The sequence below is a fragment of the Otolemur garnettii genome, unplaced genomic scaffold (assembly GCF_000181295.1).
Source record: "Otolemur garnettii isolate 467f Iridium unplaced genomic scaffold, OtoGar3 scaffold00075, whole genome shotgun sequence".
NCBI lineage: Eukaryota > Metazoa > Chordata > Mammalia > Primates > Galagidae > Otolemur > Otolemur garnettii.
This window is the reverse complement of record NW_003852470.1, coordinates 5810735-5834562: the sequence shown is the minus strand read 5'-3', so window position 1 is coordinate 5834562 and position 23828 is coordinate 5810735. Positions and strand designations below refer to the sequence as shown.

General features: G+C 45.5%; 1 protein-coding gene across 1 annotated transcript in view; it reads left to right on the top strand.

The window, feature by feature from the left end:
- Nucleotides 1-23828, top strand: part of DOCK1 (dedicator of cytokinesis 1) — a 455243-nt gene that overhangs the window by 13952 nt on the left and 417463 nt on the right. The window contains exons 5-11 of the mRNA XM_012807800.1: nt 2667-2815; nt 7349-7484; nt 8278-8435; nt 9805-9886; nt 10311-10446; nt 16289-16361; nt 19452-19531. Coding sequence (XP_012663254.1) covers nt 2682-2815; nt 7349-7484; nt 8278-8435; nt 9805-9886; nt 10311-10446; nt 16289-16361; nt 19452-19531 — 799 coding nt within the window. The 5' untranslated portion in view covers nt 2667-2681. The remainder of the gene's footprint in view (nt 1-2666; nt 2816-7348; nt 7485-8277; nt 8436-9804; nt 9887-10310; nt 10447-16288; nt 16362-19451; nt 19532-23828) is intronic.

Below are 23828 nucleotides of genomic sequence, written 5' to 3'. Positions count from 1 at the left end.
AAAAAAAAAAAAAAAATTGCAAAAACCCCGCCCTGTGAAGTATATTTATTTATTTATTTTTACTTATTTTTAGTTTTCTTTTGTTGTTGTTGTTGTTGCCACCTTTGCCTCCCGAGTAGCTGGGACTAGAGGCACCTGCCACAATACCTGGTTATTATTATTATATATTTTTTTAGGAGACAGTCTCAATCTGTCAACTTGGGTAGAGTGCTGTGGCATGATAGTTCACAGCAACCTCCAACTCTTGGGCTCAAGTGATGTTCTTGTGTCAGTTTTTCTATTTTTAGTAGAGACGGCATCTCGCTTTTTGGTCTTGAATTTGTGAGCTCAAGCTGTCCAACTGCTGTGGCCTCCCAGAGTGTTAGGATTACAGGTGTGAGCTGCTGAGCCCTGCTATTTTTAGAGACAGGCTCTCACTCTAACTGGAGCTGGTCTCGAACCTATGAGCTCAGGTGATCCGCCCACCTCAGCTTCCCAGAGTGCTGGGATTACAGTCGTGAGCTACTGGGCCCAGCCTAAACTCTGCTTTTAAACAGTAAGACGTGCTTACTATGGAACCGGTAGAAGGGCATTACTATTTATTGGTTTGCTGTTGTCTGACAGTAGGTAATGCCTCTTTACCATTTAAGAAAAACTACGACCATCTAGATTTGCCCATGTTTATGATGGGGGAGGGAAATGGTTTGCATTCTAGCTTTGTGAGCAATTGTCCGGCTCTTCCGATCACAGAAGAAGCCTTATTAATGGGGAGAGGTTGAAGCTCTGACATCTTCTATTTCATATTCCCTCAGGGCACTTCTTTGCACATAAATTCATATTTGCAGAAGATTAGCTTTTGTTAAGCCCGTATTTCTATTCAGAGTGTTGATTTCTCATATGCTAATGTTATTATCACCACGCAAGGGCTCTGGAAGGAAGTCAGTACGTTAATTTCTTGGGAGCATAGAAAACTTCCTGCAGCCCCACAGCTGCTTGTTGGGCAGGCTTGTGGTTTTTGATTATACAGTGGTTTCCTATAAATGCTCCGTAATAAGCAGTTACAGTAATTGTTCATCAAACACACTCAAAAACCTAAAAGCGTAAAGTTAGCCATGAATGTTTTGTGTAAATCTGAGCAATTTTATAGTCGGTGTTTCATGTTCAACTTAGCAATTTTTTAAACAAAAATATGGCAACAAAACAAACAGGACTTGCTGCTGACTATCATGTCAGTGGGTAGTTTTCACCATGAATCCCGGGAAGAGGTTTCTTACCGATCACCTGGGTTTCCTGACACAGCTTCCATCTGCCTCTGATGGATTGACACTGTTGGATTTGTGCATGACTAAGCCAAAGATGTTGTTTTTTTTTTTAAATATGTACTTTTTGCTCTGTTCTGTGTTTGTAGATGTTAGTAAAATGTTAGAGAAAAGGACAAGGAGAGTCAGTAAGAGTGAAATGAACATAATTTTGTTAACAAATCATTAATTTTGACGATTTAGCTTTCATTTAAGAAAGTAAAATTAGGATAACATTATAAAGACAAGCTCGTGGAATATAAAATAGCCCGTTACAGTGTCTGAGGAGTGGGCAGTGGGGATGTTAGAAGCTCATAGAAATAATGACTAAGGTGAAATAGTAGAAATAGCATAGTTCAGACATGTAGAGGGGACTTTTTTTTTTTTTAAACAAAAGAAGCAATGAGCACATTTTAATTTTTAAAAAATTAAAAAATATATATTTCTTATTTTTTCTAGAGACAGGGTCTCACTGTGTTGCCCAGGCTGGTCTCAGGCTCCTGGCCTCAAGTCTTCTTCCACCCTTTGCCTCCCAAAGTGCTAAGATTGCAAGATACATCTTCATTTTTTTTTTAAGGGACCATGATGTTTAGAATTATATCACATCAGGTTCCACTTAGATTTCGGTTCCCAGAAAGAACCACTAGGTTCTTTCCCTGTGGATGTTCCCCATTTCTTTGAAGATTGCACTCTTGCAATTACAAACCCTTGCTTTTCTTTGTAGCATCAATTCCATCAGAATACTTAGAAAGTGGAAAGAAGTATGAATTTTGCATCTTATTTACATTTTCCTTTGGCATAAAAGCATCAAGAGCTGGTAGGTGGGGTCTGGCTTCTTGCAGAAGCAGCATGTCTGCGTGGGCCGGGTGCTTCACAGTGGGCCAGGGAGCCAGCCCAATGTGGCATGTTTTTCTGGATAGTCCAGCTGACAGCAAGGCTTGGTGATCAGTTTCTTTGTGTGCCAATACCATCCTGAATGTGGGGTATTCTGAAGACCAGATGCTAGCTGGGGAGGATCCAGATCTTTAGACTTAGACTAATTCTGAAGGAACTTTAAGAGTTGCCCATCCATAGGCCAGGTGTTAGAAGCTCTTGAACAGGCCATGAAGTTGGAAGCTCAGCTCCTGCTGGGGTGAATTTTGGATTCTATCGTGTACACCTGGAATGTTGGATGAATCTTGGGGATTGTGCATTACTTTTGATCCTTTTAGTGTCTCATGGAAACTAAATTCCATGCAATGTCTTCCAGGTTGTGCTAAAAATACTTTTTAATTTCAGCATTAATGAATATAGTACGTAGATCTCGTGTGTACACAACTGTTCTGTGCTAACTCTGCAATGCTATTTTATATCAAAAGCTTTACAACTGACTTTTCCCGCCTTTGATAGCAAGATAACAGGGAGATGTTTCGAAGTGTGCGGAACATGATCTACGACCTGATTGAGTGGCGGTCGCAAATTCTTTCTGGAACTCTGCCGCAGGATGAGCTCAAAGAGCTGAAGAAGAAGGTCACGGCCAAAATTGATTATGGAAACAGGTTGGTTTGTTTGAAAGATGATTTCATGCTTAAATTAACCAATATAATAACATCACCATAAGCTTTGAGGAGATCAAAATCACATTTTATTATAAGACAAAATTTCTACCATCGAAATAATGGCATGGTTTTTGTTTTGAGGAGGATGAGGTATTTTCTGTTGGATTCTGAAAATCGGAAAGTTTCCCGAGTCATTCTCAAAACTTAGTCTCTTCCTTCTTCATGGAGCCCAGAAGCTGGGAGCCTGTCACTTTCCCCTTCCAGAGGGGACCTTACTACTCCTGAGAGGGAACTTTTACTGTCTGCTCCTGATATTTGACTCCTGAGTTCAGAGTTTTGGGGGGTAAGTTTCTTGGGTAGTGAGAAAGGACAGCTTGGTAGTGACACCAAGCAGGTTCTAAGTGTCCCCCTGTGGAATCCTTAGTTCCTAGAGAAGAATGGGCATTAGATCACCTGAAGACCTGTCACCCCTGGAGGCTTGCCAGAATTCACAGGCAGAAATAGAGCCCAGCTAAATCTGAATTTAGACAAACAACAAATTTTGTGCAATTATGTATCTTGCAGAAGTTTCTATGTATAGCCAGCATCCACCCACCTCTGCTTGAATGCCATTAGTGACGGTGTGTTCGACGCCCCTCCTCCCCCATTGGTGGCACATTCTAGTGTTAATGCTAATTTTCTAACACTGAAGGGAAATGAGCTGTTCAGATCTTAATTCTGCTAGGTTTTGTAGCTAGAATGAGGCCATGTCCTTTCCCACCTGGTATCTGTTTGTTTCTCTACATAATATCAGAGCTGCCAGAAGCCTTAAAAATTATCTGTTCACCTGGTTCCCAAATGTTGTTCTACATCCTAACAGTTAGATAGCTTTCAAAATGCAGAATTCTAAGATCCGCTCTTTAGGGTTCTGATTTGTGATGTCTGGGATGCTGGCTGGAAGTCTCAGTTTTTAAAAATAGAGTTGGACCGTGCTGGACAGCAGATTTGGAAAACTTGTGGTTTAGTCCAACCCTCTCATTTTCTGTACTGGGCCCTGCAATTCAGAGACGGGAAGGGTCTGCCTCTAGCCGTTGGGCTGAAGGGAGCCCTGGGTAACTGAAGAAGCTTTCTGTGAAATCAGAATGATCACATAATTTTCTAGTAATTTATATTTTCAGGTGTGAAAAATTTCTGAAAGCTACATTATGAGCAAAGTGTAGAGTTTGGATTAGAAATGGTGTAAGGAAAAGGTTTTTGACTTTGTTTTCGAGAAAGCCACATACTTCTGGATATAAGATTAGATATTGTTACAGTAAAACCTATTTCAAGACCACCTGCTGAAAACCCCAAACTTGTGGGCTTTGATTTTATTTTCTATTGGAGTATCTTATTTTGAACTTATGTTCAGAGACCACCTGCTTAATTTGGCTGCAGGAAGCTAGCAAAGTACATTATATCATGGAGCAATCTAGTTAAGGAAGGAGGGGTTTCCAAATGTGATTTACTACTTTGATAGGAAATATAATCCTTAATAAGATAATTTTTTTACCCAAGAATCTCCAGGCTACTCCATAATTTCTCTAAAGGCCAGTGCTCTGTGCTTATCTTCCTACCTTCAGAAAACAAAATAATACAAAATAATATCACAGTGTTGAATGTTTGATTTTAAGATAGATGGATTTAATAAGGAGAAGGACTTTTGTGTTTTTTTTATTCATCACTTAGGTGTTCTTACCTTTTCTATCTACTTTTTCTAGCCTAGGTTGGAGGGGTTTTGCAATCCGTTAGAGGATGTGAATAAGGCCAGCATTTTCTCTAGAAAAATGCAGGGGTATAACACAGACCCACACAGTTTTACACATAATTTCCAGGTGGGGAAGGTACAACCTTCATTCTCATAGATGCTTTATACTTCCATGGAATTAATCTCTAGATTATCTTACCATGGTAAGTTCATCTTCTTTATGGAAATTGCATATTTAGAGCCAGCTGGGTGCTGACTGCCAAGCAAAGTATGGAGGATGGTTGGCGAGGAAGCTCCTTACCTGGTCTGCATGCAGCATTCTGGACCATGTGTTTTTCTGCCAGGGGAGGGTTTGGATGCAGAATCCAGGCTCTGGGCTCTTGCAGATATTTGTTGTTGGAATAAATAATTTCCCTTGAGGTTAGGTTTGTTTGTTCCTTCATGAAATGGGTCTGACTGCCTGTCCTGGCAGGTCTGAGGTGATTACGTGGCATGCTGTAAAGGTAGGCTGGTGTAGGGCCCAGACCTGGTGCTTTGCTTTAGGGAGTTTTGTTGCTTACCAGCTGGACCTGCTAAAACCAGGTGCTTTGTAGTTGTACCTGCCCTGTACGGGGTCTGCCCCCCCCAGAACTGACCACACCCTCACCATAACTGACCCCCACCCACAGAACTGATCCTCTGTACACCAGAACTGATCACACCTCTTACTGGAACTGGCCATACCTACACCAGAACTGACCATAACCCCAATAGAACCAGCCCCACCCACACTAAAATTGACCATGCCCCTCCCCTCAACTGGCCATGCCCCCACTAGAACTGACCCTACTCACACTCCAAAACTGGCCACACCTATACCGGAACTGACCCTGCTCACACTAGAATTGACCATGCTGCCTCCCAACTGGCCACGCCTACCCAAGAACTGACCCCGCCTCCACTGCAACTGGCCACACCTACACTGGAACTGACTCCACCCATACTAGAACTGACCACACCTCCCACCGGAATAGGCCATGCCTACACCAGAACTAAGGATGTCTCCAGCAGAACTGACCCTACCCACACTAGAACTGGCTACTCCTGATCTGGAACTGACCCGCCCACACTGGAACTGACCAGCTCACCCTGTAACTGGCCTCGCTTCCACCAGCATTGGCTCTGACCACACCCCAGCAGCACTGACACCTCTCAGGAGCAGGTTCAGGGCTGGTATAAGTAGTAATATTTGGGAGGTGGGAAGGCTTTCCCTTGTTAGTGAACATGTAACAAAGATAACTCATGAGACCTTAGAAGACTTTTTTTCTTCACTTGTCTTTCTGTTCCTCTTGAGGCACCCCACAAACATTGCAGCTATGGAGACGGTTTGCATGAAGTGCAGAAAGCCTCTGTTGGTCTCTTTAGCTGCTTGCTTTTTGCCAGTTGGCCCTGCTTCACCTTCAGTGGAATTTGCTCAATATATATTAAAAGGAAAACATGAGGTTTTTGTAATTGCCTTCCAAATTCAGCGGTTCAGCAGAATGCCCAGAACCCACAGTATTTGCCCTGTTACAGACTCACATCTAGCCGTAAGGAATGTGGAAGAAGAGAGGTCTGAGATCAGTGTGTCCACACGGGGTGTTCATGAGCAATTCAACTTCCTCTGAAATTTGTAGCTGTTTAAGTTGTTCTCTGATTGACACATACCATTCCTGGGCAGCTCCTGTGGCTCAAAGGAGTAGGACGCCAGCCCTATATGCCGGAGGTGGCAGGTTCAAAACCCAGCCCCGGCCAAAAAACTGCAAAAAAAAAACAAAGAAGAAAAAGAAATATACCATTCCTTTAGAAGATTCTCTTTCCTTTATCATGTGATGAAAAAGAAATAGCTTGGTTTTGTGGCCTTGCTGAGAACTGGGATGTCATCCCAGCATCCCAGGGTATGAGATGTCTAAGGGTAGTTTCCTGCCCTAGGACTTTGACGTCTTAGGAAGACAGAATGTGCTGCGGTAGCACAGCTATTGACTTCATTCGTTACATAATTGTCTTTGTGTATTCTCTAAATAAAATCTTTGATAAAAATCAACGGACGATTTTGTGGGACTGGGGAAATGAGAATTTTCCCCAAAATATTTCCATGTATAGATTGGACAGATTGATTTATTATCCAGATGTTGTGTGTGAGTTAGGTTGGCCACTAAACGTAGCCATCTGGCCAGGAAGTTGCTTAACGTCATTGTGGATGACGTCCCTGTGTTTGGTGTCCAATACAATAGAACATTTTTATTGAAAACTTTCCAGTGGCCTAATGTAGGGATTAGAACTGACTCAAAGTGGAAGGGAAGTTGTGCTCAGGGCCCTACTGGAGATGGTTGTAAACAGGTTGGGAGGTGTGTCTGTGCTCTCACTTTCTTCCCTCTGTCTCTTTTTCCCCAACTCAGTGTTGATGACACAAACTGCCACCTTCATGTGTTTGAGCCTGTGGATTCATATGTGAATGCATATTATACATATGTGTGTGTGTATATGTGTGTGAATGTGTGTATTTATATTCACATCTCACTTGGGCTTTGTAGATCTACAAAATTTCTCATTGGAAGACAAAGCTACTATTGCACTGGCAATACAATTAAGAATTTTTTTTTTCATTCTCCTAAGGAGATATGTTTTGAGTTAAAGTGACCTCATAGAATTATGTTCCCTAATATTTGTGGGTGAACCCAGCTTTCTAGGATTGTTTGTCTGCTCAGTTGCCAGGGCATCAAGTTGTACTAAGGAATTCAAACTCCTTGGTTGGTTTGTGCCTGTGAAGTTACAAATGCTTGTTGTTGTAGAATTCTTGATTTGGACCTGGTGGTGAGAGACGAAGATGGGAACATTTTGGATCCAGAGCTAACCAGCACCATTAGTCTCTTCAGAGCTCATGAAGTGGCTTCGAAGCAAGTGGAGGAAAGATTGCAAGAAGAAAAAGTAAGTTCAGTTCTCTGTCATCTGCCGTCCATGTTGGAAATGTTTTCTCAGTACCAGTTTTCAACGTTAGTAAAATGTCAATGAAGCCCAGAATTTGCAAGAAAAAAGGAACTTGAACAGGGACAACTACACAGTGGCGTGTTCCTTATTCTGATGAACAGGATGGAGCCAGCCGTCAAATGTGTTACTGCTGACGGGCAAGGGTTTGTCCCCTGAGGGGTTGCGTACAGCATAGTGTACTTAGGACACAGGATCGTAATGACACTGTTTGCATCTGTCAAAGGGGAAACAAGACTCGGTCTGTGTTTCCTCTCTGATAATGGTGGGAGGGGGCATCTTCCAAGCTCAGTGAGGGCAGGGAACACATGTCTTGTTGGTCTGTTTTCGCCTTCTATGACCATTAATGGTATATGCTGTAGAGAGCAGATATTTAGAAATTGATTGCTTGAGCCATCTCTTAATTGAGCAAGTATTTCTTGAGTATATGTATCTACTGTGTACCAGGAACTGAGGACATAATGAGACAGAGATATCCATGGAGGGTCTAGTCTTACGAGGGAACTAAAAATTAAACAAGCTACTAGCATATCCTGACTGATTGATCACCGGAATGTTTTCTGTCGCCGAAACTACTCAGTACAGACTGTTGGAGAATTGTGTGATAAGGAAGTGGCCCAGGAATGGCTCTGCTATGTTAGGCCAGTGAGCTGTGTCCTTTTTCTGTTCTGCAGGAAATGAACAGAGCTGGGGTTAACGATCAGCTAATGTGACTTTCTCCTTTTTGCATTCACAGTCTCAGAAGCAGAACATAGATATTAACCGACAAGCTAAATTTGCTGCGACCCCTTCTCTGGCCTTGTTTGTCAACCTCAAAAATGTGGTTTGTAAGATAGGAGAAGATGCTGAAGTGCTCATGTCTCTGTATGACCCAGTTCAGTCCAAATTCATCAGGTAGGTGACACTTCTTGGCTGCTGCTTCTCTTTGGGAAGTGTAAGGAAAATGGCACCAGAACCACCAGCAGGGTCCACTTGTGCTGGGAGACCTTGGTCGCCCAAGGTCACCTAGCAGCTGAGCCAAGAGCACGTTCTAGACAGTGTTTGGCCACCAGCTGGGGCTTTGGACTAAGATGATCCTTCTTATGTGTGTGTTGTTACCTGCGTGTGGAGTGATAGTGATCACAGCCACATTTTTTTTTTTTGAGACGGAGTCTCACTATGTCGCCCTTGGTAGAGTGCCGTAGCAGCGTCACAACTCACAGCAACCTGAAACTCTTGGGCTCAAGTGATTCTCTTACCTCAGCCTCCCAAGTAGCTGGGACTATAGGCACCTGCCACAACACCCAGCTAGTTGTTGCAGTTGCCATTGTTGTTTAGCTGGCCTGGGCCGGGTTCAAACCCGCCAACTTCAGTGTACGTGGCTGGCCCTGTAACCACTGTGCTACAGGCGCTGAACCACAGCAACATTCTTGTAATGTTTTAAGAACCCAGCTGAAGACTAAAGGGATATTTCATTTCCTAATGCCGTCTTCATAGAATTTTATATATCCAGACCTCCCTAAACACCAGTTTTTCCTTTTCTGAACTTTTGATTTCTCTGAATGTCATTTATGTGACCTTTGTCCTGTTACTTTTTCTCCAAGATAATTGGCTGGAATGTAGCATCTAGAATGGTGCCTACCACATACATACCGTCAATTAATGTTCCTTGAGTCACAACATTGTGAATCCATTGTTCTTTCTTGGCCCTCAGTAGAACTTTCTCCTTGTCCAGATAGAAAAATTATGGTTCAACTAAGTGTGAAGTGTGTTGGCGTGTCTGTGTGTATGTGAAAACTCTAATTATGTTCTCTTGTATCATTCAAAATTTACAAACATAGTGTACAACTGAAACAGAACAAGTGGGTGAATTTCTCTCTCACTTCTAGTGAGGGCTTCATGTCTTCTTGATTGTAGGATACAGTTTGTATTTTATAGGATATTTGGTTTGTCATAGCTGTGAAATAAACATGCATTGTGTTGAATTTTATCCCATCATCATTCTAAATGAATAATTAGGCTTTTCAAATAAAAAAAAAGAAAACCTTGAAAATGCTATTTGCAAGTAGTTCCATTGCAATTATAACCCAAGAGACCTCAAATTAAAACTACCAAGTTTATGTTAATGGATGAATAGCTCTATTTGCTATTGTTGTTATTTATAAACTCATAATTGTCTGGATAGTGGACCTTCGTACTTTTAATTATAAGGCAGTGTGGATGTATGTTTGGTACCTTGTTATACTTGGAAAATTAATTTGCTTTTATTTCTTCCTTTTTCAAGTGAAAACTACCTGGTTCGCTGGTCAAGCTCAGGATTGCCTAAAGATATAGACAGATTACATAACTTGCGAGCTGTTTTTACTGTAAGTGCACCCAGAGATGTTGAGTTGCACTGCGCTTTGCTGTAATAACGACTATTAGCGACTTGCCTCTGACTCCCTACTACACGAGCACACGGGTCCCAAGGATGCCTGTGATGCAGGTTAATTTAACATTAATCAGTAAAGTGCCTTCCCCAACATCTCCCGGGTCTGTAGCCACCCTGAGAATCACTGTGACAAAGATGTCCTCTATTACCGTCCAACGTGTCTCTTAAACCTGCATCTTAAGTTTGCTTCACATTAATTGACTATTGTTCAGTTCCTTTTTGTCATGTGAATGACTTTTTAAAATGATAAAAGCTGATCTAAAGAAAAAGTCTCGATCCATCTCTTTATTGTCCTTTTCAATTGCGCTTACATTGAATAATGGTCCTCCAAAATAATTTATGGAAATTAATATCTCTAGGACCTTGGAAGCAAAGACCTGAAAAGGGAGAAAATCAGTTTTGTCTGTCAGATTGTTCGAGTGGGTCGCATGGAGCTGAGGGACAACAACACCAGGAAGCTGACGTCCGGCCTGCGGCGACCCTTCGGAGTGGCGGGTAACTCATCTCTCCCTTTCTCCTTGAGAGTTTCTGATCATCATGTTCGCATTGAATAAGAACTGCTCCTGAATGTTGATTGGACAGGGGGCAGCTTTGATTTATAAGCTCTTCTATTGGAGAGGAAAAAAATATATGAATTCGTTCCTATGTGGTTTCTAGTCATGGACCTGTGAGGCCCAGGGGGCTCTGGCCTACAGGGCTCAGACATAAATCATATATTTGGTTTTAAAGCAGATCCCATCTTTTCCTGGGAGAGACCCTGACCCATTTCTCACCCCATAAGGAAGCCAGTCCTGGGAGGTTTTCAGGTGCTCTGGAGATGGTGGCTGATTCAGGAGTGGGTTTGCACGGGACGGTCACAGCCGTGAGGAGGTCAGAGAGTGCGCCGTGAGGGCGGATGGTCAGCTGACAGTGGTACTTTTGCATCTCCTGTGTTTGTGCTCTCTCATTTTTGGTGAAAGCACAAGAAAAGTGAGAGGGCGGTTATCTCCACTGTGGAAAGATAAAAGTGTCCCCAGGAAAGTTCTGATTATTTGGCCTCTTCCAATGTCACCCTCATTTTTCATAGTTTTGGGAAACGATTTTCTCTCACTTTCATGGTTGCTGTGGAGTTTCATCACCCAGCCCTCTGGGATTTATTCTTTTTTTTTAATTCTTGGGATTCCTATGAATATCTGTGTGGGAAAAGTCCTTGATTCCTGGCACGTGGCTGGATGTTTTGTGTGAATGGCTGGGGAAGACGTCCTTTACCGTGGCTACCAGGAGACTCAGAGCTTCGTTTTTGTCTTCCTTTTTAAAATAAACTTTATTTTTAGAGAAGTTTCAGGTTTAAGCAAAATTGACCAGAAAATATAGATCATTCCTGTACCCCCTCCTGATCTTTCCTGTACCCCCTCCTGATCATTCCTGTACCCCCTCCTCCGCTGTAGTCTCCCCATCATCAGCATCACAGATTGGCACGTTTGTTACAGCCAGGGGCCTTGATTGACATGTCGTCATTCCCTGAAGGGCGCAGTTCACCTGGCGTGTGCTCTTGGTCTGGTGCATTCTGAGAGTTTGACCAGGGCCTGGTGTCCACCATCACGGTCTCATGCAGGGTAGTTTCACTGTCCTAGAAATCTTCTATGCTCCACCTGGATGCTTTGGAAAAATATTTAAATCATTTAAATAAATGATTTACTACTCTCAAAGCAGTAAATAGTAACATGATATAGGCATAATGAGAAAGCAGCTCCTGGGTTTGGTTTCTGTTTCCCAGTAGGGCTAAGTAGTGAGGGGTCCGTGATTTTACCACAGGTGAGTGAAATGTGCAGGGCGAGGTCACTGTTCCCGGGTCCCGTGGCCTTGGGCTGGAGAAACCTTTTACATCTTTCCCCCTTATTATTTGAATGCGTACTTGAAAATCGCTCCTGTGTCACAACCTGTAGCACCTTTTCCGTGTAATTCTATATTGTAGTTGAAATGCCTGTCATTTTTAGGAATTTTCTTTTCTCTTTCCCGCCTCTGCAGTAGTTTCAAGAACACATTTTTGTCTCGGGTATTTTAGGCTGCACCTTTGAGGGGAAATCTTTGTAGCGTGGGCAAGTCTCTGCTCTTTCCAGCACTGAAGCTGGTTATTAGATTGCCGGGTGGATTCCAGTGTGCGTTCCTTGAACGCGTGGCTGTTTCTGAAAGATGGAACCTAGGCCAAAGGCTGACAGTTTTTACCCTCTTTTGATGAAAATGAGAACTTTTTTAGGTTTCATTGGTTTGATACTCTAGGAAGTGTTGGCCATAGGCCTAGCTGACACTGCCCTGGTCACCCATGCTTGGTGGAGTTTAGAGTTTTGTTAGGGCCTCCCATCTCCTGGCGTTCTCCGTGAATTCCTGGAGTCCAGGGTATTTCCTAGGGTGGGCCTTTTGGAGGCTCCACTTGGGGGCATTGGCTGACACACCTGACCGCTGTCTAGTCTCTGAAGCTTGGATCCTTGGCAATGACTCCACCATTGTCTTGTCTTGTGATATTGCTGATCATGTGGGGATTTTCCCCATGTGGTCCTAGGTTCCTCCTATCTGGACTCCCCCAGAACCAAGCCCTGCCCTGCTGTGCTGGGACCGGAACCTGGAGCCTTCCTAGCTCTTTGGATTTGCAGAACCCACGTAAAGTTCTTTGGAGATACTCAGGTGTTTGTTTTCCTTTGTTGGAAGATTTTAGTTTCCAGGTCCACTGAGCAGTGTCCCTCTGCTCACTTCGGGGTATAACTGCCCAGGAATTGTTTGTTTGGTTTCCCAAACTCCACGGGTGGTGATGTCCTGTTCATCGCTGGGCCTCCAGCCGTGAACCGCAGGTAGCTGGCTGCACGCTCACTTCAGAGGGGCCCACTTTCCTAGACCTGCTGGCTGTTGTGTTGCTGTCCGTGAGGGTTAAGGACTTGGGCTTTCTGTTTCTACATGCACGGTCTCCAGTTTCCAACTAGAAACAATACTCTGAACCAGGAAGAAGGACATTTCACCATGTGATCCGGCTATGTAAATGTTTGGTATAGAAGGGAAATATAGTAGAACTCCATAGTTGACCCCCTCCCTACACTGACCACGTCCTTAAGCTGGCCTAATTTTCATAGACCTGATATGCACCACATGTGCACGTCTGTGTCAGTACAGCAGGCCGAGTTCCTCATGTTGATCACTTCCTTGTTTGGACCAGTTTGTTACAGTCCCTGTGTGGTCAACTTACAGGAGTTCTACTGTGTTTTAATGTAGCGGTTCTCATCACTATCCAGATATGAGCAAAATCTGGGGCGCTAGTAATAACTACTCTTGACCTACTTCTGTCCAGTTGGACCAGAAGCTCTGCTATAACCCAGATCACCTGTGAGTTACCCCGGGTTCCCCGGTGACCTGCAGTTGTTGCCATTGGACTGTCTTCGCAGCTGGGATTCAGCACATCTGGGGCCATCTGCTTTTGATAGCACCTGCGTCACTGTGTCCTCCAACCCAGTGTGCTCTCTCTTGCTAAGAAGGGACACCTACCACACCTGAGCAGGCTTTCTGGCGATGGTCTTCTGCTCATTCATACGCAACTTCAATTTGCACATGCAGATTTAATTTCGAGGCTCTCTCCAGAAGGACTCTGCTTGTCTGTGTCAACAGAGCTCCATTCCTTAAAATGAGAAAAGTGCTTGTGGACCATTCCGTCTGCAGCTCTTAGTCGTCTATTGAAAATAATATGTCACGTTTCTAGTCTTAGCTTTTTATAAAGTAAAAGTGATAGAAAATTGTAAAAGTTATGGAAATTTTATGGAATAGAAAGATAAGGGTGATTTAATAAATCATTCATAATTCTACTTAGCCAGAGTAGTATTCATGGTGAATCTGACCTAACTCTTTCTGATTTGTTTCTGTATGTGTTGCATATAATTTTGAGAAAACAGTATCCGCTCAGACTGTGTATTTTTTATTTGTTTATTGATTTTTTTGTGTGTCTCTTTAGTCTTTTTTTTTTTACCATCTTCACCAATTTTAGGTGTATAGTTCAGTAGTAAGTTTATTTATGTTGCACAGGTGTGCTTTTTAAAAAACCTAACTTTGTATTATGAACATTTTATTTTATTAAATATTATTAAAGTAGGGTTTTCAGAGCCTGTGATCTGTAGCTATGTTATTCTTTCAGGAGTCTCTTGCGTTCAGGCTCTGAGGGTGTTTAGGCTTTGTGCTAGAGTTGGGACGCTGGGAGTATTGTTGAAGTGTCACCCTTCTGACAGTTTGCACCTGAAGGTCCGCACAGTGGGGCTGCTGGATCGGCGAGTTGGTGGGATTCACCATCTCTGGGCATAGGCCCAGTTAGTTGCCTGAGCTGCTTGTCCCAACACGCTAGGAGACGAGCTGCCAGCCTCCTCCCGTGATGCACTTCTCACCTCCCTCCTCTGCTTTCCCACCTTTGCTGTCTGTGTCACTGACCCTCCATCACTGTTGTCCTGATGCCACTGCCACCTTCCTTCCCCAGCCCCAACGGCCCAGTGTTGTGCGTCCTCATCTGCTTCCGAGGCCCACACAGGACTCTTTGATCTTCATCTTGTCCTTTCTGCCTGAACGTAGAGACCCTGGGTGGTCAGTTTGTGGTGTTTCTCCTCAAATTCTTCATTTCCCTCTCTGGTGACAGGGACATCTTCTCCAAACCATAGCAAGGACAGTCCTTTGAAAAGGACACGGTAACCAGTGACATCAAAGCCTTCTCCTCCAAGGTCCAGGCTGGATGGGTTGAGACCATTGCCTTTCCACGTATGGCTGTCTGGGCTGAGCTTGTGATTCTTGCTTTTAGGGTGCTCTGGGGCTGGATGCTGGGGCCCTGGCAGGGGAGTCTCCCATCCAGCTGATGCGATGAGACCCCTGCTGGGAGGGAGAGGCTGCGGGCCCCCGGCGAAGACGACCAGTACAGGCTGTGTACACGGGCTGACCTGTGAGTCCAGACTCACTTGGCTCTGGCCCACAGTCTGGCCCTCAGTGGGCTGCTGCCTAGATTAGTTTTATTTAATGATGCTGAACTCGTGATAAAAGTGTGGCCTGGGGCACGTGGCGTCTTGACAATCAGTGGGTGCTGCAGTCCATTGCTCATCCAGGACCCGGAAAGGCTTCTGCCAGGTGGACGCCTGCCGAGCAGCTGTCACTGGGTATTTGAATTTATTTGGGATTCTTTGGATTCTTTGGTCTGTACCCCTCAGCACATTCCTAGCTCTTTGGTCTCTGAGGCCCATTCGTTCAGACGGGTGTGTGGGGACGTTTCCCTTTAGCCTCTGTGGGCTTTAACCAACCACGCAGGGTGGGAAAATGCTGCTTTTCTGGTTCTACAAATTCCTCTCCTTTTCGGAGGTGGTGTGGGAGAAATGAAAATTGTCCACATTTTCAAGATATAATGATAGTCGTGAGGGAGGAGCTTGTGCACAGCAAACCCATAAACAAGGCACATTCCTCTCCTTCCTGTGGCCCACTGGGGTGGGTGAGCAATGACACAGGCAGAGAAAGTGTCCAGGGCATCTGGGGTCACTCTTGGATTGTCTTGTGTTTGTCTGGAAGGTGGGCAGTGCCTCTGGGCTAGAGCCCGCATACAAGCAGGGAATGGCTTTGTTTTGACGCAGGGACTGTACACAGGACGTCAGTCTTGCTTGTGGCATCACAAGCCTGCACTGCCTGGGGATGTGCCCTCAGGGGCGGTTTAATAAGACTGACAGAGCTTGGGTGTTGGGGCTGTCTGGCTGTGTGACTTCAGGTGTGCTTGTCACCCTGGCTTGTAGCCTCAGTTTCTCCAGCAGTAGAGTGGATGACTGAGGATTAGCCTTGAAGTGTCCCCTGGAAACTACACAGATGGCAGCAGGCAGTCGATGGCCTCTTGGTCAATTGTAGCTACTTGTTTATTTTGGTTTTAGGGGAAATGCAGTAACCGGAGGCGTACTGACTGACATGTGCCCCCGTGACTACTTGCATGTAAATTTAAATGAATGACAGCAAAGTGAAAGTTCAGTTCCTCTGTTTTACTTGCCACACTTTAGATGGTCATTGATACAGGACATTCCCATCATGACAGAAAGTTCCCTTGGACAGGACAACTTTAGAATGACAAGTGGATAATGGGAAAAGGAAATTATTAAATGGAACCATGCCCCTGGGGCCCCAACTGTGTTTGGGACAACACTGTCTGACAACTTAATTTGTCTTTCAGGCACTTAGACTTGAGCATAAGAAGCAGCCACCATAGAGCTGATGCTATTGTTTGCCAGAAGATGTTCTGATGTTCCTTTGTTTGTTTGTTTTGTGTGATTATAGCATTTAAGCAAAACAATCTCTGTTGTCTTTTTGTCCCCAGTGATGGATGTAACAGACATAATAAATGGAAAAGTAGACGATGAAGACAAACAGCACTTTATTCCCTTTCAGCCGTAAGTATGGAGCCATTCAAGTCCTTAACCAGACACGATGTGGAAAATGTAGGTTCATAATAGTAATTATCTTCGTAATTCAATTTGTAAGTTATACACAAGTAGGGATTTATTAGTAATGATAATGAAAAGTCTTCTTTAGTCACTTTTATAGCACATGGATTTTTTTGTAGCTGTTAGGAGTCCTAGGTTCAAGTTTGTTTATGGCCCTGAAAGTGGGAGATTTTACCTGTGATCACAGAATTGCCTTATCGCATGGAAGGCACAAAATTACAATTCTGCTCTGAGCGTGAATGTTTCTTTACATAATTGATTTATTCTAGTAGCTATTCACATTTTCAAAACACACAATACTTTTAAGATTTATCACCAGAGATTGCTGTTTTTAAAATAGAAAACCAAACAAAATAATGATGAGTTCTTTTGTAAAGAGAGAAGTAAAGCATAAAATCAGGCTGCTGATTTTTTCTGTCTCGGTTTTTGCTCAGAGTGGACTATCTCTGTGCTTGTCATTATTTAAGCTTTGTCTAGTTCAGACCTGAGGTCTTTAGAGAGGGAAGAGGTCTTTAAAGCTGGGAAAGCTCTCGGAGGAGGTACGTGAAATTGATTATCTGATTCACAGGTAGAACCATGGAAAAGGCTGAAAGCATTGTTTATTTCCCTGGTGATGGAAGCTAGAGGGTATTTAGAGAATGGTCTTTGGCCACTTCAAGAGCACACCGATTTCTTGGACAGAGGTGGAAGAGGGAGCAATTAGAATAGTTTAGGTTCAGGGTAAGAGGCTTTGTCCTTGGAGTTGGGGAGGGTGAATCTGAGAGAATAAATGGTCGGGGTGCAGTGAACTGTCCTCGCTCTGCGCTCTCTCTTTTCCCTCAGTTTTGTTTTCACTTAAGTGAGTTCAGGCGTGAGACATTTTATTTTAGAAAGTTGACATTGCTTTTGGGTGTTGCTGAGGGGTTTGGCCTCTAAAGGAGCCCTGTCCTTGGCAGGCAGGAGATGTGGGGGCGGCTTCCAGAGGTGGAGCCCTGTGTGTCCTTCCTGACGGACCCCTGCTCACCTGGGACTGGAGCGCACTCGGCGAGGAGGGGAGGAGCTGGCTTCCTTTGCAGGGAGGCCATGTGGTCAGATAGCTTCCCAGGGCATTTTGTACAGTTCTGTAGGAGACTTTACAGTCTTCTGGGCATGAGAATAACAGAAAACTTTGCACCATCTAGCTGGAAGTCACGATTCAGTTACATGTATCTCTCCATGCACAACTGCAGGCAAAGGTCTTTGTGGCTTAAATGTATTAGGTTACTGTCCTGTCTTATATGGGAACCATTTGCCCCATGGTGCTCTTTAGTGAATTAAAATTAAATAGACTTAAGAAGTTACTACCTCAGTTACACTAGTTCCACTTCAAGTGCTGAGTCCCACGTGGCACAGGGTGTAGAGAGCCCGCTTCCTTCCCGTGGGAGGTTGGATGATGTGGCTTTGAAATCCCACCTAGTAGAGACGGCCTACAAATCGAACACAGAGCCCCAGCATCTAGAAGTTTCCTTAGCCAGCAAGGGGAATATCATCTTGACAAATTGGTGGATAAGAGGAGGTACATTAAATACACCTCTTGAAATTATAATCTTAAGTTTTGTCTCTCCTCCATGAGATAAACACAGCCTTCTCATGTTTTGAATGCTCCGTTATCTGCTGTTTCTCAGAGTTTTGAAGCCCAAGTGGACTGCTGATTTGAATAGCCTGTTAGCCTTGTCTCTGGAAAGTCAAGGAGAAGAACTTCAGCTGTGATTTAACAGCGTAGGGAGGTCGTTTGTTTTAGAGTCACTGGTTTTCACAGGCCGTGTTTTAAGCTATTTGAGATCGCCTGCACATCACCACCATCTTTTTCTTTAGTGAAGCGTCCACTTTAAAAAAGACTCTTAGATGCTTAACTCCTATGTAATTTGTGACTCCTTGCTCCATTAAAAGAAGACGAACATACAGATTAATATTTGTGGTGTTGGAAACAAAAGAACAGCCTGGTTTTAGTAGCAAAATACGAGTGAAACCAGTTCTTTGGGAAATGTCGTGCTAATGAAACCGTTTTTTGCTCCATTAAAACTGATTTATTATCTCACAGGGTCGGTTTTAGGGAAGGAGGCACAGTGCACATCTCTCTCGCTCTCTCTCTGTCTTTTTGTCTTTTTTAACTTGGTGAAGTAAATTAGAACAGTCCTCAGCTCTCTTGAGTAATGTGGCCCAAGTGATGGATAGTGCTGCCCTTGTCTCCGAATTGATTTTTAACACGACATGCAGGCTGTATATTTCCCCGTCCCGCCCTTACTGTGCTTTGTTTTGGATTTCCTCTTTGCACGTGCTCCCTGCATGTGCTTATTCTCCGGGACAGAGCAGCGTCTGGGGCAGGCTCAGGGTTCGTGGGCCCTAAACACACGGACGCCTCACGCTCATAACTGTGCCCTGATTTTACTTTTCCCACATGGTACCTGGTAGTTGTGTTCTCCAAAGACTGGGCCATTCTTCTCACATAGAATTAATTAAAGCTCTGCGGAGTGCATGGTGTGTGCAGTCGAGTAGGAAGCTTTTCCAAGCAGTTAGATTCCAGGGTTGGTTTTTCTTTAATCTTCATTTTGGTTTTCCCTCCAGACCACCTGCCCTTTGGCCGATGCTGTGTTCAGAATTACTGAAATTGGAGAAATGGCCAAAAACGTTCTTGGAGATTAAATGATTTTTAATCACGTGACTTTTAGACAAGTTCCTTTTTTAACAAATAAAATAAATGAACATCTAGTGGAGTGCAGAGAGGACTGGTGCCGTATCCCCGGGGATGGGTCACCCTCGTGGCTCTGTTTCTCTCTCGTGGTTCAGCATTTTCCTGATCGATGCCTTTCCCTGTTTCTCTTGTCACCTCTCCTGTCCTCTGTCATGTGTTGACTCATGATGCCTCTCTCTCGCTCTCGTGTTCCCTTGTCACTGTGGCCTGTGGGTCTCTGTGCCCTCTGTCTCCTGTGCTCTTGGCCGTCCCGTGCCCTCCAGGCTCGCGTTGGACGACGCCATTCGACACAAGCCGCTGAACATGTCATCCCGTTTTTCACCCAGGGTGGCAGGGGAGAATGACTTCCTTCAGACTGTCATAAACAAAGTCATCGCAGCCAAAGAAGTCAACCACAAGGGGCAGGGTACGTATCACACTGTTTTGTTTCCATCGATGTCCAAAGACATGAACTTGGGACGGTGCTGTCTGGTTTTTACTTTGATGTTGGTGGTGGTGGTCCAGGGGAATGTGTGTAAAGGTCGTCCCTGATGGACAGCACATGGCTTTCTGGCTGATCACCTTGTAAGCGATGCTGAGATCCAACCTCCTTGATGAAGGTGGAAGATGGAGGGAGTTTGATTTGATGTTTAGAAAAATGTGGAGACATTACACATAGTCCCCTCCACCCGTGTGCTATTCCCTGCCACATTGTGTTCTGGGGCCCTCCCTCTGGTCCCCCAGGGAAATGGCTTCATTTGTGCAGACTGGTTCCCTTGGTTTCTGTTCTCCAAGTGATCCCTCCCCACCATCTCACACACATCATTTTTAATCCCGCACTGATGTTTCCAAGCAGCTGACCTTCTGTGGGCAGAAGTAATGAATCAATCACCCCAGGTTGGTGACAGTTGGCTCTGGGCTGGCCAGGAGGGCTGCCAGGAAACCACTGTGACTGTGGCCCCACCTCCCGCCCGAGGGGAAGTCACCTTCAGAACCTCATAGGTCTGTCTCAATCCTTGATCGGCACAGACTAGCGGTAAACTCCGCACAGTTGAGGTAAACAGACCTGCTTCATTCCCATTGTTCTGAAGGAGGGTTTGAATTATATCTCCCTCCCAGGACAGGCCGTTCTCTCCTGCTGTGCCCGATGCAGCTCCCTGGCAAGCAGCAGCAGCAGAACAAAAACTCCAGCCCAGAATGTGGATGAAGTGTGGCCTCTGCAGGCAGAGCACTTTCAGCTGACCCGGGATCTTCTCATAAATTAATGGCCCTCCCAATTTGCACTTTAATTGAAAACCACAGGGAGGTCCAATTAGGGCTGTTTTGGTTGGAGTCACTCTGGCCTGTGAGCCCCAGCGCCAAGGTCCCTGAGCCCTTCGAGCAAGGGCTCCCCTGGATCTCTGCTTTCTCTTGCAGAGTCATCAGGCTTTTGATAAACTTTTATTACAGAGTCCTACAGGGAAGTCAAGTTTGGTTTCAGGCCAGCAGGAAATCGCTTGGAAAGAGGATGCGAAGCCAGCCTCTGCCAGTCTCACTGCTGCGTGGCCAAATCTGTGAAGCCAGCGCGCTGGGGCTGATGGAAGGGCCCCGGCTCCATGAACTCCCCGGGGAGGAGCTGCTCAGATAAGAGCATGGGATGGTTTTTCAAGGGGATCACAGGGTCCTTCCTGAGTCAAAGTGACCTTGGGTAATACCACGTTTTACGAGCTCAGTTTTACCTTGAACCTGAGGTTTCACCAGGGCTCATTCTCCGGTGGAAGTCAGGTCATCTCAGGGAGAGATGAGGGGATGTGGTTGGTAGGTTTGCAGGGCATTGCCCAGTGGAGCCCTTTTCTCATCACGAGTATCCTGGGCTTCACCTGATGCCCTTTGTGACCGTGAAGGGTGCCAGGATCAGGAGGGACCTGGAACAAGTGCTCACCTTCACAAAGACCCAGGGGTTTCCTGCCCTTGTCTGTTCACACCTCCTGTCCCGTCTGAGCTCACCCCTAGGCTGTAGCCCATTTTAGGTTTGCGCCAACACGTTTCCTTGTCACAATCCTTAATATTGAACCTAAATATCTGATCCCTGAACCTAGAGATGTTGGATGTTTTCTGTGGACAGGGAATCCACAGACGACCCCAGGGGGGATCTGTAACTGTTGTTTGAGATACATTGTATGCTAATTATTTTTGTTTTGAGTTACTCTGGTTAAGCAAATGGCAACCCAAATGCACTTTTTCTTTAGTGAAATTCTCCTGCGAGGACAGCATTTTAAGCATAGCATAATCAGGAACATTTAATCAGCATGTTTAAGTTATGTTACAGTAAGATTAATGGTGTCACTAATGTGTTGGTTTGTGAACTGAGGTGCTCGAAAATAGAGAAAAGGCATTTGCAGCTCAGGGTTTCTGACCGTGTAATTAGATGTTGCGTCCTGGTTTCTCTACTGGTGACCCCTGTGAGTAACTGTGCCAGCCCATCCTGCCACCCGATGGGAGTGTCTTCCTGCTGGATTTATTCTGTGGACACGCATTCTCTTGGGCGGCTTCAGTGCTCAGACCCAATACTTGAAAAGCCCTTAGCTGCATTCTGGTGTTTTAGTGAAGTCCAGCTCCATGTCAGCCATAGCGATAATCCCCACGTACTTCTGGAGGGTACTGGGTTTGTTTTTCTAGAGGACAGAGAGGGGCCTGGGGTGAGGAAGTGCTGGCCCTTTGAGGGTCCACTGCTGACCTGTTCTGCAGGTCCAGAGTTGCTTCTGACTCATGGTACTTTAATGTGAATGAGAATAAGGGCCTCATCAACAGAGTGAGTGGGGAGGTGCAGTCAGTGCCAGGGCGTAGGGTGTGGTGAGTCAAATAGAGGCAGGGTTTAGTTCCGATTGCCTTTTTTTGTCAGTTTGCTTGCCAAGTGCACAACCTGAACAGCAGTCCATGTGCCCCTGTCTGGGTGTCATCCCCTCATACCTCCTTGGTGGACTTCCTTCTATTAGTTATTTCTCTTTCCTTCTTTAGACTCACATTCCCATGATCTGGAATTTCATATCTTAAAGAGAAAAACATATGTATATAAGGAAAGGGAAGAAAAAGAAAAGGAAACACCAAAAACTAGTTCTACCTAGAACAATGCGTCTGTCTCTGTACATTGACGATTTCCTCCTCTTTTGATTTCTGCTCTCTCCGATCTTCATCTCGCCTTGTCTCTGTCCATCTCCCTTCTGGCACCTGCCCCTCCTCTCCCGCCATAACCCTCTTGCTAGCTTCATGGGGTGACCTGCTGGCTCAGTGCACTCTCTGCTTCCTTTGGGCACATTTGATGCATTTGGTTATGAAGATGCCACCGGCCTGGTCTCCCCTGTCCTCTCCGGCTTCTGTTTCCCTGTGTGAGCTCTGAGCATGGGGGGATCCTCCGTTCATGCTCTGGGGTTCTCTTCTTTCTCTGCCTGCTCTGTGTGCCTGCCCTTCAGGGCAGCTCCACAACATTCCCTCCCTGACCTGGGAATGTTACCCTGGCACCTGCTGCCGTCTCTGTGAACCACCCTTCGTCCCATCCCTGCTCCTTGCTGTTCTGCTGATTTAACCTCCACTCTGGTCTTCACCTTCTCTCCACGGTTGAGTTTCAGTCCTGCCAGGTATCCCCGGGGCTCCTGTGGAGTCCTCACTTAGCTCTGCGCTCCCACCTACCTGGTCCCACACAGCGGTCAGCTGGGACCCTGACACTTGCTCCTGAGCACTCATCTGGGTGCCCCCCTGTCTGGCTGGATGTCAAGGCCCCTCAGGGTCAGGGCCCTGCCAGCCTCCCGGCCTCCTCTCACTCCCCACTACGGGGTTTAAGGGCTTCACCACCCCTGCCATTCCCTTGCTGTGTGGCTCTTGGCCCTGATGTCCCTACCACAGAGGAGCCGTTGTGCCCGGAGCCTGCAGTCTCGGAGATGCCCTCCTCTGTGAGCTCTCTGTAGTTGCGTATTTCCCTTGGAGACTGTGGACTTAGTGTTTAACCCTGGTGCAAGCCCCTGTGGGGCCGGAGACTGCAGTGCTCTCTGTGGGCCTGGCACATGGGAAGTCTCATCAGATCAGTGGTTCTCAGCCTTCCTAATGCCGGAATGTGTTTTCATTGTTAAAAAGGGGTTGTGACCCACAGGTTGGGAACCGCTGCGTTAGATGCTTCTGGGTGGATCGGAGGGGCTCACTGTGTGGCAAGAGGAAAGGGGGCTTCCCTCCTGCTGGCAAGGAGCAAAGCGTCACCTCAATCCTGAGGAACGCACATCTGTGCAAAGGAGAATGGCTCTTCCAGGGCGGCTGCTGGGGGTGTGCGTGGCCAGAGGACAGGTGTGGGGGGTGGGGCTGCACTGGGTAGAGCCGCTCCTGGTAGAGCCCTGGGTGGGGACTGTAGGTGTCTTTCATTCTGCCTGGAAGGCAGGCGGCTTAAAGTCAAGTTCTGTAATGGTCTCATTTCCCTTCTGCCTAGTACAGGGTGCTGGGCAAACGGTGACAAGTGATTGGCTCCTGCTGTCTAGAAGCATTTGGAGAGGGAACAGCTGCAGAGACACAGAGACAACACAGACACACAGACACAGATAGATACAGACACACAGACACAGATAGATACAGACACATGCACACAGACCACACAGACACAGATAGATACACACACACACACACACAGACCATACAGACACAGACAGATACAGAGACACACACACAGACCACACAGACACAGATAGATACCAACACACACACAC